The sequence below is a fragment of the Pyrus communis genome, chromosome 2, assembly GCF_963583255.1.
Source record: "Pyrus communis chromosome 2, drPyrComm1.1, whole genome shotgun sequence".
NCBI lineage: Eukaryota > Viridiplantae > Streptophyta > Magnoliopsida > Rosales > Rosaceae > Pyrus > Pyrus communis.
Genome location: NC_084804.1, coordinates 6812616 through 6830955, shown reverse-complemented (window position 1 = coordinate 6830955; position 18340 = coordinate 6812616). Strand labels below are relative to the sequence as shown.

The window sequence follows — 18340 nt, the reverse complement described above, 5'->3', positions numbered from 1 at the left end:
CGTGTGAGTTCCCAGAAACAAAACCGTGAGGGTGTGGTCGAGACCCAAAGTGGACAATATCGTGTTACGGTGAAGTCGAGTTTGGGATGTGATGGGAGCCCAGACCGGGATGTGACACTCGTCATCTCACCCACTCATTTTTAATATTTGAAGGAAACTTTTTATAAAAGTGCGAAAAGTCGCATAGCGTGCCATCATCGATCACTTGAGTCTGGGAAAGGAGAAATTTTTTAGTGTACTCAGAAACACAGTTCGAAACACCAAGTGTTATAAAATAATTAATTGAAAGTTTTTTTTTTTCAAGTATTGAACCAATTGTTTTGTGACACTCCTGTTCTTAGTACACTGAAAGGCCTTTGGATTGAAAAAAAAAAAAAAAAAAAAACTGCTCTGTTTTTAATTTTATAGAGGATGAGATGAACTATAGTTTCGTAAGTTGGGATTATATTTAATTCTTTAATTATATACATAAGCACTTTAGAAGCTTTGACTTTAACAAATCAATTATATACACAAAAATATGTGTTCGTAGTACTTATACATACACTATGAACATTAACATCGATCATTGATCAAGTTGATTAACTATTTTATTAATTTATTTTAATTATATTCATTGTTGAGAATTCTAGTAAAATATATATATATATATATATATATATATATATATATATATATATATATATATTAAATTTAGGTACATGAGTTTGTAAATAAGTTGTCATGAGTCAATGTTCCAACATCGCTTCAACTTAACCACTTGCTAGTGCTAGTCTAATTAAAGTTGAGTTTTATCTTAAAAGGTCTCCGTGCAATTATGAATAGAACCATATTTTTGTTGAGAATGAGTCCGACATTGATAAAAGGAGGGACATTACATGGGCTTATAAATAGGTTGGGCTAATCCCCAATTTGCCAATTGGTTTTATAGTGAAACCTCAACTTCATAGTATTAGAGCTGGTTGTCGCACGTGTGAAGCCAAACGGCCACACACGCTCCACGTCACCCCATTGTGTTGTATACATGTTACGTTTGAAAATTCGCCACACTTGAGGAGGTGTATTGAAAATGAATCTCACATTATTGATGAGATGAGGGATTGTGCATGGACTTATAAGCAGGTTGGGCTACTCACCATTAATGTAGGACTCATTCTCAACAATTTTTTTAATTTGTTTGTCAATTTTCCAATGTGAAAATTTTAACATTTTATTTTAAAGTATATATGGATATATCATTTTTATTAGATAAAGAATTTTATTAGTGGATTAAATTGTTAAAGTTGTTAGAAGAGAAAATGATCGAACCCACACTAAAATTTATAAATATAATTATTTTTCTGCAATAAAACCTCATCGGTGTTATCATTCCGAGTGCATTTATTTTTCCTATATGTTGACCATTGTTGTCCAGCTTGAGCGCGAGTCCAGTCAATCAATCTTGGCAGCCTGCTGCGGGAGAAATACCGGCAGCCAACGGGAAGCATTTTTGCTCACTACTATTTAAAGTAGTGTATGTTTACCATTCTATTTATCATCGTTAGATGAGTTTGAATTTCAAGATTCGCGTAGTGGATAAACACAAATCTCAAAATTTAAACTCATCTAACGGTGATAAATAGGATGGTGAGCATACACTACATTAAATGATGGTGAGCAAAAATGCACTGCATGAAAGAAATTTTTTATTGTGACGGAACACGAATGGTACATCATGTGTTTTTATGTAAGTGGTGAAATTTTTTATTTTTAAAATTTTTAACCTTTTAACACATATATTTCACAATTTATATAAGACACGTAGTGTACCATCTTGTATAATGGTTACACTGAAAAATCTCTCGTCTGCATGTATGATTTTACAAGTAACTAAGGGTGTTGATTAAAAGTCAATCTAAAAAGTTGACCTTTTGTAAAGATACTAATCAAGTTTTTCCAGATCAAAGTTTTTAATCTTCGGTTACATGTATGAACGAGAGACGGAGTAAACAACTTTACATGGAACTCAATGAGATCTCTATTCCCTTTAGTTTCATTCTTTGCACAATTTAGACATGAATGCAGCTCGACTGCATGAGACATTGAAACTTAAAGATACTGGGAAGGGGAATCATATTTCACGTACAAATATACATAACATTTACACTCGTTGTTTTTATTCTTTTTTCTTTTTGAGAGTGGCATAATGACGTACGTAAAGTGCCAATAATAGTTCCAAAAAAAAAAAAAAAACTGCATAAGACTAAGAGTGAGAAATGAAAATGCCGACACCGAAGACGATTTTTGCATGAATTAATTTTAAAAGAGAATTTAAAAACTAAATAATTCTAATCATTGAACCACATTTCGAAATAGTTTAAACACACACATATCAAATCATTAACATCATGTATTAACGTCTTTTGTCCTATTTATTATCAGATAGTTTTCCAAATGATGAGACATTACTGCATGATATATATATAGCATGCTGAATATTTGACATAGTAACTGAAAACCAGTTTTACATTCTCACTTGGGAAGCATAAGTGAAAAACACAGGTTTGAGGTTTACATAGTTGCACCAATTTGTTTGGCATTCTGAGTGGGTTATTTCGGCTACATGCTTTCTTTCCTCTGAATGAAAATTAAATTAGAGCTTAGGAATTGTAGATTTGGTCAAACTTGTTCCTCTATGGGCCATATTCCATTAATTTATCAAACATTTTCAGAGCCAGTGCGTCACATATTTTTTTTTTTTTAATAATTCTGTAGCTTGGTCAAACATCTGACAAGATGGAAATTTTTTTTCCATGTGTCATAAATACGGTTTGATTTTTTTCTAACTAATAATGCTATTGATGTACTTTGCCTTATTTCTTCCATAACATCTCTCTCAACGCCCAAGTCTCTCAACCCTTTGCCCTCCACCCAAAAGTGACAATGTCAATATAACTGTCTGTCAATGCAAACGACTTTTGACCAAATCACTCTTTTCACCCGTTTAAGCTTTTCTTTAAATCCTCAAATATGAATGGATCATCAGAAAACACCAAGAAAAAGAAGCTAAAGAGAAAAATGGAGGAGGTCGATCAGAAGATGATGAGTGCTAGTGATTCAAATAACATGATTTATAAGAATCAAGATGCCAATATGCTTCCTGGGTATCGCTTTCACCCTACTGATGAAGAGCTGGTGAGGTTTTACCTTCGGAGGAAGGTGGAGAACAAACCTATTCGTCTTGACCTAATCAAGCATGTCGATATTTACAAATATGACCCTTGGGATCTTCCAAGTAAGCTCCTCCGATCCATCCCTTCAATTTCTAACTACTACATATTGTTCCCAACATATTTGCATGCTCATGATTTTATGTAGATACAACTTGTGAGTAAAGCATGGATAGAATTGATCAGTCCATACGTGTAGTGAAATTACGTATTATTTTTTGTGTTTACGCAAGTTTTTTTCTCCATTTGTTGAAATGTAGAAGAGAGTGGGGACAAGGAGTGGTACTTCTTTTGCAGAAGGGGAAGGAAATACAGAAATAGCATAAGACCTAATAGGGTTACAAAATCTGGGTTTTGGAAAGCTACTGGCATTGACAAGCCTGTATATTCGGTTGGAGACTTTCACAATTGCATTGGCTTGAAGAAATCCTTAGTCTACTACAGAGGAAGTGCTGGAAAAGGTACCAAAACTGATTGGATGATGCACGAGTTTCGTCTTCCAGCTAGTTCAAACAATGATACTTCTATCAAGAACAGTACTCAAGAAGCTGTAAGATTAATTCATCTTAAATAACGAGTTGCAGTACTATTAATTAAATTCTCCTAGTTGTACGTTTGTTACTCAATATTCAACATATTACGTACTCCACAAACTCTGAATTTGGATCGCACATTGAACGACATAATTAATAGTCTAGATGGTTTAACAATACAACATATTAGATTATCTAGTTGAGAAAATACTACGATCAATATATATTGATTAATTCTTTCATATGACTGCAGGAAGTTTGGACACTTTGCCGGATTTTGAAGCGAGATCATACTTCGTGTGGAAAGTATACATCAAATAATTGGCGTATGACAACCTTGAATCCCAAGCAAAGTGTGGCTGGTTCAAGTTCTAAAACATGCAGTTCTGAGTCAGATGCAACTTTTGGTGCTTTGGCTGCTAACGATCAATCTGAGAGGAGTCCTCTATTCAATAATGTTCAAACGTATGAAGGGAACCAATTCTCCCTAGGCTGGCTGAGCTTAAATGACGACGTAAACAATCCAAACTCATGCATGAGCTTTCCGAATACTCCGAATGAAGAGATGTTAACATCGAATGGAAACTGGGATGAGCTCAGACCAATGGTTGACTGTGTTCTTAATCCATCACTGCTATACAGTTATATGTAGCTAGCGGAAATTAAGTTCTCTAACCTTTGTCATAGTTAGGGGGATTACACACCCACATAGCATGCGGGACTCTTTTTTACTCTTGGATGTTGATGATTATCTCTACATGAATAACATATTATGAACGGTGCTATCCACATGTCTCTTTTTACATTTTACACACTTCTGTTAATTTCTGTCATTTTTATCCTCTTTAATTCACTCAATCCGACGATCGAAAATTGAAAGAGGGGTATAAAGTTAAAAGAGATGTGTGGATAGCATTACCCTATATTAGTACAGTTCCTTTCTTTTACGTTTATATCATTTAATTTTTTAAAAGAAGTTGTAGTTGGACAAAATAAGCCACCCTAACCTCCTATTCTTGAAGAGACGAAAACTCACAGGCACAAATAATTATTAAAAGGTTTTTATCACAAAAATGGTAATTTAAATTGAAAATCAATCAATATAGTTCCTGAAAATAGGTGCCTCAAATCAATGTGGTCCTTCCATCACAATTCTGTTAAAAATTCTGTTGAGTACTGATGTGGCACATAAATGGTCTCATAAGTCATTTTTTCTCACAAATAGTCCTCAAAATTTATTTGTCACATCAAAATGGTCCTTGAAATTGACCTGTGCCATCAAAATGGTCACTGAAATTGAAAATCGATAAATGTAGTCACACAAGTAAGTGTCCCAAATCAATGTAGTCATTTCGTCACAATTCTGTAAAAAATTATATTATATGCTAATGTGACACATAAATGGATCACAAAGTCTAATTAAATTTAAATAAAATTACAAATAGGTTTAGGGACCATCTTGATAATGTGGGTCAATCTTAGGAACCATCTTGATAGTGTGAGTCAATTTCAGGGACCATTTGTGATAAAAACCTGTAAATCTCGTGGGCCCATTTATGTGTCACATCAACGCTTAATAGAATTTTTAACAAAATTGTGACGGAAGTAACACATTGATTTGCGACAACTATTTTCAGGGACTACATTGACTGATTTTCAATTTTATGAACCATTTTGATGGTAAGCATCAATTTCATGGATCATTTGTGATAAAAATCCTAGTTAAAATGTTGAAGTCAATGTTTCTGTGTATTTTTGGCTTTTGTGATGATTTGGGGTGTAGGGGGAGCAGCAATAGTAGTATGGGATAACTCACTGTCTATTATTTGACGAATTGTACTGGATTTGTAGCATAACTCGATCACTATCTTCAATTAGTTTGACTAACTTCGTCCTAGCCAGATGAAATTTCAATCTGTAGTGGTCAAAAGCTACATAGGCTATTGCCCTTATTCATCAATAGCTGCAAAACCGTGACATATTTACTTTGAAACTATATATTTCATTAAAAATGGTATTTGGAAACTAAAAAAATGAAAGGAAGATACATCACACACAATTGAAAAGGTGTCGTAACATAATGTTACTAATCACGTTTTATAATCTTCATTATCATGTAATATTATTATTATGCTCATCTTATGTCCATAAAATATCAATTATTTTATAACGCGTAGATTAGTAACACAAGTGATGATCACAATCAAAAGTTTCTTAATATTAGTGGACAACAAAGTTGAATTTATAGACTCGGGCTATAATATTGTAAAAATAAACACGTGTTCTGTGAATGAATTGGCAACATAATGCAATGGTAGAGGTCACAAAGAAAAATTTATGGCTAATAAGCACATGAAAGCTAGAAGCTGGTATATGAATGAAACCTAAAAGGCCTTATAAATATGTAAATGAACTTCTAGAATGATTAGAGTACAAACTCTCACCATTGTGAGTAATTAAGGTCATACATATTTAAAGTTTGAATCAATTTATATAAAAAAATAATAAAAATAAAATAAAATTGAGTAGCGCTACATGTCATATTCTTACCACGTTTTCTCACCATGTTTTCAAGACTGATTTGTATGAATTAAACTTTTGTGAGAGATGTGGTCAGTAAAAATAATACATTTTATAAGGCTTCTTTTGTTACAATTGCTTGATGACTTCCTTCATCAAATCAGGGTTGGCATGTTGGAAATCGAACAGCTCCTCGAGTGAAATGAACCCATCGCGATCCTTGTCAATCTCCTCCATTCTCTGACGGACTTCATCCGGCGAAGAAGAGCCAAGTGCTTTAAGTGCATCGGCCAGCTCAGTCAATGAAATCTTGCCATCGCCATTGTAATCAAAGCGCTTAAACAAACGCTCACATCCAGCCTTGGCATGATCATCAGCCATTGTGTTTGTATTGTGATTGCAGTATTCGAGTTTCTTTCTTTTAAGTTTTGGTTTTTTATGGAATTTGGCACGAAACCAAATAGTTGACAAGTTTATGTGATCGATCTGGGTTGTTCTTGGACCTGGTATTAATGCTCAGGAAGCGGATCATCACCTAGAAACAAGGAAGAAACCTTCTTGATTTAGACATAAGTTAACCGTAAGTATAGACAAATATTTTCTACTAGGGCCTTGGCAATTTTCAAGTTACTTAATTAGTACGTACTGCGTAGTAACCATATCAAATAACCTAAAAAATTAAGAGTGATGTTATTCCCACTTTAATGTCTTATCTTCCTATCCACCTTTTAATGAAATTTTTAATTACAAATATGTCCATTTACAAAAAGACTAATAAGGACATTAATTATATTGTTTTGCTTAATTAAAAAAAATAATTTGGGCATGGGAGATGATTTGTCTACCTTAAACCCTAACTCACATTTTCATTTCCTTTCATTCAGAGAAAGTAAAAAATTATCAATGAACTTAGAAGATGACTTTTTCATTGAACAGATGGAAGATGACGCTTCTACGGAAAAGATAGAAGATTATGTTTCTATTGAAAAGGTAGAAGAATAATTTGTGTGTAGGTCATTTGAATTTGTCCATCGTATTTTTAAATTTGTTGTTGTTAAATTCTTTTGAAGTTTTCATTTGAATTTGCAAACTCTAGTGGTTTTTATTTACATATTATTTGTTATATTTTTTAAGAGACAATTTTATAATTTCATATGTATGTATTTATTAAAGGTTATTTTGGGAATAATAGTGGTTGGGAAAATAGCATTTTAATTTTTTAATTTTTTAAGGTGGGTGGGATTATAATATGGGTGGGAAAATAAGATAATGGGGTGGGTCTAGTAGCTTTCAAAATTAATCACTTACTAGTTTTTTATTTTTTAAAAATAGGACCAGCTGATGACTTCGATATGATAGTCCACCCTTGTGGAGACAAAAAGACTCACGGCATTCCAGCCTCACCATGGGCACTATCGTGTGATTCACCAGCTTCAGAAATCGAACTCAAAACATGCTATGTAGAATACGAGTCTGTAATTAGTCTCATCCACAGGGTCACCCCTTGGTGGTTAATCAATTACTAGTTAGCTAGTGCTTACGTGGGAGGAAAGAAAACTTAAAAATTAGTCTATTAGTGCTTAATTATGCTTTGAGTCTCCAGCAGCCATGGTCCAAAAGGCTCCATTTATCACGAAAATGCCATAACATTGTCTCTAATTAACAAGCGGATTATACTTAGTAAAACTTGGTCAGCGTGCCAAAGGGATACGAGGAGCTAAAACATTCAAAATATTAAAAAATTCGCCGTCCTATAAATATCTTTCCATCTAATATGCTGAAAAGTCCAGAAACCAACTATTTGACATCCTCTATGGTAGGTTTAAGATGTCAAGGGGCATCCAAACATCTTTCTCCACCTGGCTAATTTCATGCCAAACGCATTAGCTCATATAGGTTTCATTGTTGCCAACCCTTATTTTTGGGATTATTATCTTTCGATTTCGGCTATGACAGCCTTTAATTTTAATTGTATGGGAAACGGTTGTACTAAAGGTTTTAAACTTTAATAAATTTTTTCTTCATAAAAAGAAAATTCCATAAATGAACAGGGGCCCCTGATCAACTTATATGATGGGACCATATAAGAATTATGAATACGAGCTTGCTTGGAAAATTTTTCAAAATAGCTGAGAGTATTTTTAGTGAAAATATCTTTGAAATCAATTCTTAGTAAAAATGTAAACAAATCATGAAAATATACTTAAAGTGCTTCCTGAGAAAAGCACAAGTTATGTGTTTCTTGCAGAAAACATTTCAAGTGATTTTGGAACCCAAAAACATATTTTCTAAAACTGATTTTAGTATTTTAAAAACACTTCCAAATAAACACTACAGATATTAAGAAATAAGTAGTATTGATCAAATTCTATTTGGTCTCCGAAACTAGTGTTGATCCCCAATTTATGTAAGAGAGAACTTTTGTAATTTCAAAATTCAATTGACATTTTTCGGATTAAATCTTCAAAGTTCATGTCCATGATGCCTCAAGTTTGAGAAAGCCTAGAGTCACTACGAAGACACGAGGAATTACGTCGAGCATCTAGTATGTTACTTTCTTCTTCTTCTGGTGCCAGTCGACTGACAAACAGAAGCGGAGGCAACATACAATTCCGGAACCCTAAAAGCGGATTTTCCCAACGTAAATTGTTCCGCAACTGGATCGTTAATTACGGGTGTTCATCTTTAGCGTGGTGAATGGCCGAACATTTATGCAATCAAAGTAGCATGTGTTAATTTACATCAATGTATTAAAAGCGTGAGGCGTGGGCGAGGCGTCCGAGGGATAGCCCAGTCTAGGCGTGAGGCTTTGGGCCTAAATTTTTATATACATACACTATGCATACACATATATTATATTAAAAAAAAATTATTAATCAATAATCACTTTGAGCACACACATATTATAAATACACATACACATATATATATATATATATATATAAAATAGAGGATGAAAAACACAATGAGCATACATATAACAATGCACGCAGACAGCACACACATCCATTATATAAAAAAATTAAAATCAGAAAAAAAAAATAAAAAAAAATAAAAAAATCCCCTGAGACGTGCCTAGGCAGCTCCGGCGACGCCTTCCGCCCACTCCCTCAAAACAGAGGCGGCAACCCTCAAGCCCAACCTCACAGGGCGCCTAGGCGCGCCCTGAGGCGAGCCTTTTAAAACATTGATTTACATAAAACATGTATGATAACAAAACTGTAATCACCCAGTTCCCATCAAAGCAAAACTGGGGCTAGCCTAACAAAACTAAAACTAATTTCAACCTATAACGAATGAAAACTGCAACTCGGATCATCATCTAACACGTAGTACACACCAACCTGAAATCTTAATCGAGTCTTTCAAACTTGAATTTCCCTTCGTCCGAGGTGGCCACGTGCTTCCTCTTCCTCGAAACCCCATTTTGCTCATCTGCAAACTGAGCTGCTGTTTTCGCTCGTACTTCTTCCAAGCTCTCACCTTCCTTTGCTCTCTCTAGAACCTGGAGTTCATAGCAAGCAGTCATATATAGGCTGATTTTACTTTACAAAAGAGAACTCACATGTCTACATAAGTTTCAATGCCTTACCAGATGCCGACCATACAAATGGGTGCTCAAAAGCGCTTCAAGGGCATTTTCGGCCTCTTGCTTTGTGATGAACTCCACAAATGCAAATCCTCTATGCTGTCCAAATTTCATTGGCAACCGTAAACTTTTGATCTGCCATATAAGAAGAAATTAAAGTCAATTACTGAAGAACAATACATTGGTGTACTAAGTCAGGTTGTCTATCATCCTATGAACACCATATTGCCATAGGGGGCAAGGACACGCTTGCTGCAGTCACAGTGATGGCTAAAACATTGCCATAGGGTTCACGGGATTACATATCTATTGTCTAAAATTTACCGTTTAAGAATTACAGTAGAATCAAACAAGGTATGAAATGACGTGGTCATAAGTACAAATTCTGCACAAAAATGTTAGAGGATCCGGAATCTAGTAACTCATCAAAGGTCAGTAGTTTACCTGACCAAATGGACTAAATAGCTATCTCAGTTCTTTCTCTGTGGCCTTAAAAGCTACATTTTTCACAAGTAGTTTTGTAGAACTTTTATCCTTGTCAACTTTCTTTGGCACTTCTTCTTTCTTGGCATGACAAGGTTGCAAAATAAGAGAGTGCCCGTCCAAAATTGTTCCCTAGAAAATGGTAAAATATTAGTTGCAATGAATTTCACAATTGCATACTGAATGCAAATAATTTTGACCAGATTCTGGCTTCACCTGTAAATCCCGGCAAACATTTGTAGCTGTCTCCACAGAATCAAACTCCAGAAAACCAAACCCCATTGAAATATTCTTCCCATTCTTCAAGTGTTTCTTTACCTGCACATACAGAAAGATGATATAGATGAGAAATACAGCAAGCAAATACAAGTACGGCTTCTAGGCAGCGGATGATTACCTTGACACTTAATAATTTTCCCTCCTTCACTTTTTCACTAAAAGGCTTTTTCAAACTCTCGTCCGATGTCTTAAAGCTCAGGTTCTTGACATATAGAGATCGTGACGGGAGAATGTTACACAACAAAGACAGAAAAAATATTATATTGGCAAGACAAAAGGTTAAGCGAGGAGTCAACAATTCGTAGACAAGAAACGGCAGCATAAATGTAAAACTATCTAAAGGAAACCTCCAAAGGTTACCAGCTTTAACTTATAACAGAATAATCAACTAAGTTTCGTCAAAATTGAACTTGAAATGACAGTTAAACGCAAGAAAATTGCAGAATTTCTCATCACCAAACTAGAGTTTTGTCTTGTAACAGTTACATGAACAATGCTTTGCATGGGTTCTGTTAGATGATGAAACTGAATAATTAAATACAAAAGAGTTACCTATTGCAAAAGTAGTTGCCCAACCAGATCAATTGAACAAATAACAAGGTGACACAAACCATATATACACAATACACAATACATGTATATAAACGCTCAAAGGATGGTTACACCAGCCATTAACTAAGGCAGCATTATAAACTCACATCGATTAACACTTAAAAGGATTTAGTGTCTCCATAATCAAGTATGGTCAGTTGGATCCCAGCTAAAAGTGGTATTCTCCTTGCAATACTAATTGTCCTAATCATGTCTAAACACCAAAAAGTTGTGTGCAAAGGATTGTGAGAATACTTTCTTGAACTTCATTTAGGAAGTAAAGATGTGGGCACACCAAGTTTGTTTGTCATATGAATAGTTGTGTAGACAAATGAGGAAGAAAAAATAAAACTAATGGAAAAAAGAAAAGCACGCAAACACCAACCTCAACTCTATCCGGATCCGCATCCACATCAGCGATTCCTCCCACATACTGCTCTAACATAACCCTTTTGACATCATGCTCACCAGCAACAGCATTGTTCTTTTCAATGCTCTCAGTTGTTGAACTTGGACTAAGAACATTGCCAGGAGCCCATTCCAAATATAAAGGACCATCCCTGTATCATTGTACATGGGGAAAAGAATATTTATTCTCTGACATAACTGAGTAACAAAAAGATTTTTATTGCAACTAATAATACGCCTCAACAGATATCCTACAGGAAAAACCCATATACTTATGCATAAAGATACCAAGTCAAACCAAGGGTACATTTCAATTGACATGAGGTATAGTTCTGGGCCTTATTTTACATTTGTTGAGAATTCATTTTGTCATTGACCCAACGGCAAAGAGACCAGAAGCAAAAATAAGTAAGCCATTGAAGTGAATAGGTATCTGCTTTACACTCTTTTATACTATGTATCTTGTATTTGACCCCAAGGAAGCAAATAAAAACCAGCTCGTTTCTAAACTAGGAGAATATAAGTAGCCCCCACCCCCACAAAGAGAATACAAACATGAAAGATGGAACCTACATACATACAAGATTTTTCAACACTTACTTGTAGCGCTTGTACCTTTAAAAGCTGCTCGAGTGTCAGCAGGTTCAAGAAAAACAACCTGAAGAATGATAATTCAAGAAAATAATTAGTAAAGAATCACTCTTTAACAACACAGCATCATAGTAGACTAATATAGTAATCTAGAAGTTTCTTCCTCTCTGTAGTATCAAAAGATTGGGAGAATAAAAGTACATAATGAGGCATGATTAACCAAGTGTCAAAGAGGAGTTGAAAAACTCAACTAATTAAAAAACCAAAAGCAAAGTGTCCAATTTCATAAAACATTACAAAACTATTTTCTACTCCTCAAAAAATCTTAATGACTCGGAGAACCGTGTCACTTCCACCCTTTCATTGCCTTAGTCTGAATGATCATGGTCAAACTTTGTTCCAACTCCGGCAAACTACCAGATACTATCAGACTACAAGTCAAAAACTCCACTCTCCAAATCAATGAACAACTTCATACCGACTGATCTACTGTAGGGTCACTTAAGAATTGATATACCTATCAAAAACCCTTTTTTTTTTTTTTTTTTTGGTATCTCCCTCATCCCTCTTTTCTTAAATAAAACTCACTATATTAGAAAACATAAATAAGGTTCAATACCTTGATTAGAACGCCAATTTTATATCGGGAGGTAGGGCAAGAAATGAACAAACCGTTGACAAAACAATCGATGAAATTATGATTGGCAAGGTCAAGTGTTCATCAACACAATGATGTCTGAACTGAAATGTGAAAGGTAGAAAGTCTAACTGCCTTTTAATTAGCAGTCAGAAACATGATTTCCAGAATATATTTTACTAGAACCTGAATACAAGATGAAAACACTGTAAACATGTTTTTAACATCAACCTAGCAAATGCACATCTGCTGTAAACTAAATAAAAATAAGAAAAAGTCTTTGATAGAAGAACACATGAATACATACCAAGGCCAATGTCTTCGTCGGCGGGAGAACAACTTTTTCCAAATTCCCAAATTTCCCAAACATCTTTGCCAGTTCACCATCAGTAGAACCATATGGCAAGTTCTTCACCAGTATAACATGGTTGCTTCTTTTAACACCATCAGTTTTCCCAGCAGCAAAATTCTCATTTATACCAGCATTTGTAAGAGACTTTTTGGTCTCTGCAATCACTTGAGTTTCTCCCAAAGCAATCACCTTTGCTCACACCATACTTCCTCCTCCTCCTCATTGACTTTTCGAAACTCTTTCTCCTCCTCCTCCTCATTATCATCTTCTTCACTGCTTTTGGAATCCGACCATTCAGTCTTCACTCTGCTCTTGAAGTAATCCATATCCAAAACAACATCGTCCTTAGCTACATTGCGTTTATCATTCTTCTTAGCACCTTTCTCTGCCTCCTCCATATCCACCAGAACTGATTTCTGCTCACTTTCCTTCTTGGTTTTTCCAATTTTCTCAGCTCCTGATTTCTCCTCACTTTCCTTTTTGCTCTTCCCAATTTTGTCAGCCACAGGAGCCACCACCGTGTCGTTCGCCCACAATTTCGACTTAGCCCTCGGCTGCATCAAAACTCGTGAAGCTTAATATCACCACTCTCATCTTCCACCTCAAGACTCCCGCTTTTCGCCCCGCCCCTGCCCCCGCGCTTCTCCTTCTTCCTCTTCTTCTCGCCTCCACCCCCTTTCCCCTCCTTCTTCTTCGAATGCCGGCTCCACGGCCGGGGAATCTCCGGATCCCCAACCTTCCTCGCAACCTCACAGCTAATCCTACACGTATCTAAAAACGACCTGTCGTAGTATTTCGTGGCCTCCTGAGCTTCCCTCTTCGTCCGGAACCCGATGAACGCGAGCTGCCGGCTCTTCCCCTCTTGGTCCGCATCAGCTTCGTGTCCGTAATCTCTCCTTTCGCCGAGAAAAACTCCCGGAGTCGGTCCTCCTTCACATGCTTGGGCAAATTCTTGACGCAAATCCTCGACCTGAATATTGAAAAACCTTGCGGTGCGTTAGAAACCGCCGAAGTGAAATTTTCCCGGGAAACAAACAGAAAATAAACCGGAACTCACATTTTCAATACGAGGTTTGAATTATAGAGCTAACAATGAGATTCTTGAGTCGTATTTTTGGAAGGAATTCTGGAAATCGAGTGTGTTGAGAGAGCAGGGTTTAAGGACCCTGAGCAGGGTTTTGGGTCGAAAAATAGTTTTATTGTTAATAAAACATTTTTTTCCCTCTCATTCCTATCTTTATCTCTCTTATATTTTCACACATTATTTTTTATATTATAAAAAATTTAATATAAAAAATTAATATAATTAAACCGTAATAGAAGGAAAAAGAGATTAAAAAGGAAGAAGAACGAGTAGTGTTGTTTACAACCTTATTTTTATTTGTGAAAACACAAATATACTTAAGGGGTATGAACGAGAGGTTAATGTGAAAACACAAATATACTTGAAGGAGCGTGTAAGCTTAATCTTTGAGGTTAAATTTGTCAGGTAAAAATTCATGATGACTTCAACGAAACAGAGTTTATGAAGCTAATTGAAACATCAAGGATGTCAGTGTTATTTCTAAAACCTTCGGGGGGTTTTCCGTAAATTGAACTGAAGAGAAAAGGGTTTTGTAAACTCCCACCGTGTGCGCCAACTCCACAAACGTCTGCTCTGCGGAGGCTCGGCAGTGCCGGTAAATAAAATCAGTTCGTGCTGATGATGGAAGGGATATTAGGGCAGAACAAGGTTGACGATGTGAGCTGGCTCTGCTCGCTCTCTGAGTCCGAACTTGTAAGTATTATTTACATACTTAATTTCTTGATTTATTATTTTTTTGGTAAATTTAAATTATGAATTCGTTTGTTAATTTCATTGTTCATATCAAATTGTACATAGAAAAGTAGACAAGTTGACGTTAAAGATTAGAGCTTTATGGTTAATGGGGTCGAAAATTTTGAATTAAACACACAATTTTATGGCAGGACATGTTGATTAGCATAAAAAGGATTGTTCTTCATCGTGCAAGGATGATTGGGTGCGATGAACTTGCTCAAAGGTTTGATCTCAAGGTGCTTCGAGCTCTTGGTATGTCCGATAGGCGGTAGCTTTATCTGTTTCGATGTTTTTTGTTTTGCTTGGCTGTCGAATTTCGAATTGAGCTCTTGATTGGAGCAATAAAGAAAGTAAAACACCTCATTGATTGTGTTGTGCATAAAGTTCGAAACTTTGTGTTCCAATGTTAAGGATTTGGTATATGAGTGATACGGTTAAAAAATTGTGATTAGCATCTGCATCAGAAGCCGAAGCTTATGAGCGGTCTTATATGATCCTTGGATGGATTGAGGCTGGTTTATGTTTTCAACAATGAAAGCCAAAAGTTGATGCTTTAACTGACAATTCTGTTTACTTATGAGGGGATTTGTGGTATCATCCATATTTATTGACAATAAAGGTTTCGGATTGAGGGGTAGAACTTTTGCTTGTCTTTTCTGCAGTAGTTGTCACTTAAATTATAGCTCACTGGTTTATTATGGATTTCCAATTTCAATAATGAGAAATGTGTTTTCTGATAATTGGTGACATTCTTTGCTGGAAACTATGTGTGGCTTGTAACTGCGTTCCTGAGAATAATGTGAGAGGCGAAATAAGCTATTTATACTTGTTTCTCAACTTTGTAATTAAAGTAAGCCCTGGTGGTTTGTCCTCAGGTTTTTCACTTGGAAAAGATCTGTAGGTTTTATATTGTAATTGCCTTGCACGGAGGCTGGACTCAAGAAAAGACACAGTAAACAAGTATGTTGGCCTCAGCTTAAGAAAGACGAAAAGGGCTACTTGTGCCTTTTCTTTTAACTACAAGTGAAGATCAAATGAAATCCGACCTCAAATCTGCGGCTTTTTTCATATCAATAAACAAGTGCACAATAAGGGGCTTGACTTTCATACAGTTCAGAATATACTTGAGAATAATTTTCTAGGGCTGTCAATTAGGCTTGACTTTCATACAGTTTCATGTAGTTGTTTTATTATGACAGAGTTTCATGTAGTTGTGGTTGCTTGCTAGCTTTATTTTCTTGTACTTGTGCTTTGGATGTGCAACTCGGATTTGCCTTTCCTTCTTTTCGAATAATCCTCCTTATGAGCTTTTTCTGTTTTTGAAATACTGAAATTAGCAGAAGGAAAGAGCAAATTCTTGCTTTATTTGGTGTGGCTTCGCTTGTTTTGTTTGGGAAGGTTTGGTTGCATACCTCCATTACATATCACATTCGGGTTAGTGTTTGGTTTGCGTGGGTGTTTCTGGTTTGGGATTTGATCAGGCCTCATTATCCTGAAACCAATATCCCTCCTACCTGTTTTGGATGCCTTTTAATGTTAACTCTTGGTAAATATCAAGCTTCAAGCTACTAGATAACTAGTAATAGAACTTTTTGTATTTGAGTTTTTATATTTAGAAGTGCACAATTTTCTGACTTTATTCATTTCATCACTGAGGATTTGTGCAGCATTTGTTCTGATGGAATGCGTCAAAGATGAGGTAAAGGATTTGGCACCGCCAGAATCTGCTGCATTTATGGGAAGTTGCAATCTATTAAAACATAACCTTGGTGATATTATGAGTCTTGAAGAGATAATGGCTTGTATTGGTATTGATTCGAGAAAGGGTCCAATAAAAAGGTTAGTTCAGACAACAAGGGTCAATATTGCTTCATTTTTTTGGTAACAGTACGATGCTTTTGACTTGTAATATGTATATGTGTGTGTATATGCAAATGACTAAAAGCATATGTAAACGTACATGGACATGTTTATGTGGGTGAGAATGGCTGATCGCTTTTTTTTCTTAGACTATTTATTCACTTGTGGTTCTGTTTTTTTTCATGCCTTTGGTATTATTGTATGTCTAGTAATGCAGACAACAATATGCCGCAGGAAACACTATTGAGTCTTGGTTCTGTGCTGGTAGTATTTATATGCTGTTGATACTGATTTATGCTTACTTTCTCTAGTTTGTGGAACCACGGGAATTCTCATAAAGTTTATCGTATGAAATTTTATTGAGGGTCGATTTTTACCAAGTTTCAAATGCATGTGGTGGCTCCAAAGTTTAATACTCTTTTCAGACCGAATTGATATTGTTTTTTAGCTGGCAATGAGTGGTTGAATGGGACGCCAATTTCCCCCCATGGATAACCTTGGTGTTTCATAATTCCCTTTTGATATTCCCTCTCTCCCAAACCCCATCATCCTTTAAATACTAATCCTTACCAAATTCAGCATAAGCATGAGCATGATGTTTTTATTTTATTTTATTTTATTTTATTTTATTTTATTTTATTTTTTACCAGAAGTTTTTTACCTGCCAAAAAGATCTGCAATGGTTTTGAAAGGTCAATCATGTCTTGTACATATGCATCAGGTGTTAATTTTACGCTTTTAGCTCCCTACCACTAGTTGATTAACTTCAGTTACATTTTTCTCTGTACCAGAAGACCGCACAAAGAAACTAAGCGAAATCAAAAGAAACAGAAAACTGAAGCCAGTGAATTGTGAGATCAGGAATTGCAGAGGCAGAGAAGAATAGTCACGTGTTTATAACACCAGTGAGTTTCCAGTGCCCCACTTTTGGAAACAGGTTCTAAATGTGTAGTTGGACTCAAACAGATCATACAGGAGCAGAATTCATCTCTTTTTGTTCTTTTTTATATGTGTATGAAGGCCAAGGTCTATATTACTTGAAATTTTGTACTGATCTTACATAATTTTGGAAATATCAATGCAAGGCTTCTTATAACTTTAGTCCTGTTGCACTTGCCATTTAATTTTTTCAAGAATAGTTATTATTTATTGAACTCGAGATAAATTCTAATGTTTTATTAAGTCTGTTAATGCGATCCTATACTCTTATCCCTCCCTTTTTTAGGTATGTCTGGTGTGTCTGCGTGCGTGTGTTGGAGAGGCTTTTTGTGCTTCAAGCGCGCTTATGGACTAATGAACTGAAACCCCACGAGGGAACTCATGGTTTGTCTCTACCATCGATAATGGAAGTTGAGGGAGAGATTCCCCTTTGTAACTGTTGTAATGTCTCTCTATTTCTATCTCTGTCTCTATCTCTCTCATCACGTCATCAATCTGAATCAGTAAGGGGGTCATTGGCTCTTATCCCT

The 18340-nt window shown here is 35.6% G+C and overlaps 2 protein-coding genes and 1 pseudogene across 3 annotated transcripts; 2 read left to right on the top strand and 1 right to left on the bottom strand.

Moving 5' to 3' along the window:
- The first annotated feature begins 3037 nt into the window (after positions 1-3037).
- Positions 3038-4519, top strand: LOC137722770 (transcription factor JUNGBRUNNEN 1-like). Its single transcript, XM_068461860.1, has 3 exons — positions 3038-3274; positions 3470-3759; positions 3996-4519. Exons 1-3 carry the CDS (start codon positions 3058-3060, stop codon positions 4392-4394), a joined length of 906 nt encoding a protein of 301 aa, XP_068317961.1. The 5' UTR covers positions 3038-3057; the 3' UTR covers positions 4395-4519.
- Positions 4520-9357: 4838 nt separating this feature from the next.
- Positions 9358-14454, bottom strand: LOC137724644 (multiple RNA-binding domain-containing protein 1-like; annotated as a pseudogene).
- Positions 14455-14832: 378 nt separating this feature from the next.
- LOC137726274 (uncharacterized) lies at positions 14833-17972 on the top strand. Of its 2 annotated transcripts, none has more exons than XM_068465175.1 (4): positions 14833-14969; positions 15161-15263; positions 16679-16850; positions 17666-17972. In XM_068465175.1, the coding sequence occupies exons 1-4, from the start codon at positions 14895-14897 to the stop codon at positions 17724-17726; spliced, it is 411 nt and encodes a 136-aa protein (XP_068321276.1). In that variant the 5' UTR covers positions 14833-14894; the 3' UTR covers positions 17727-17972. The 2 variants fall into 2 exon arrangements, with proteins under 2 accessions (XP_068321276.1, XP_068321275.1); XM_068465174.1 differs by having other exon boundaries at positions 17663-17972.
- Positions 17973-18340: the final 368 nt, after the last annotated feature.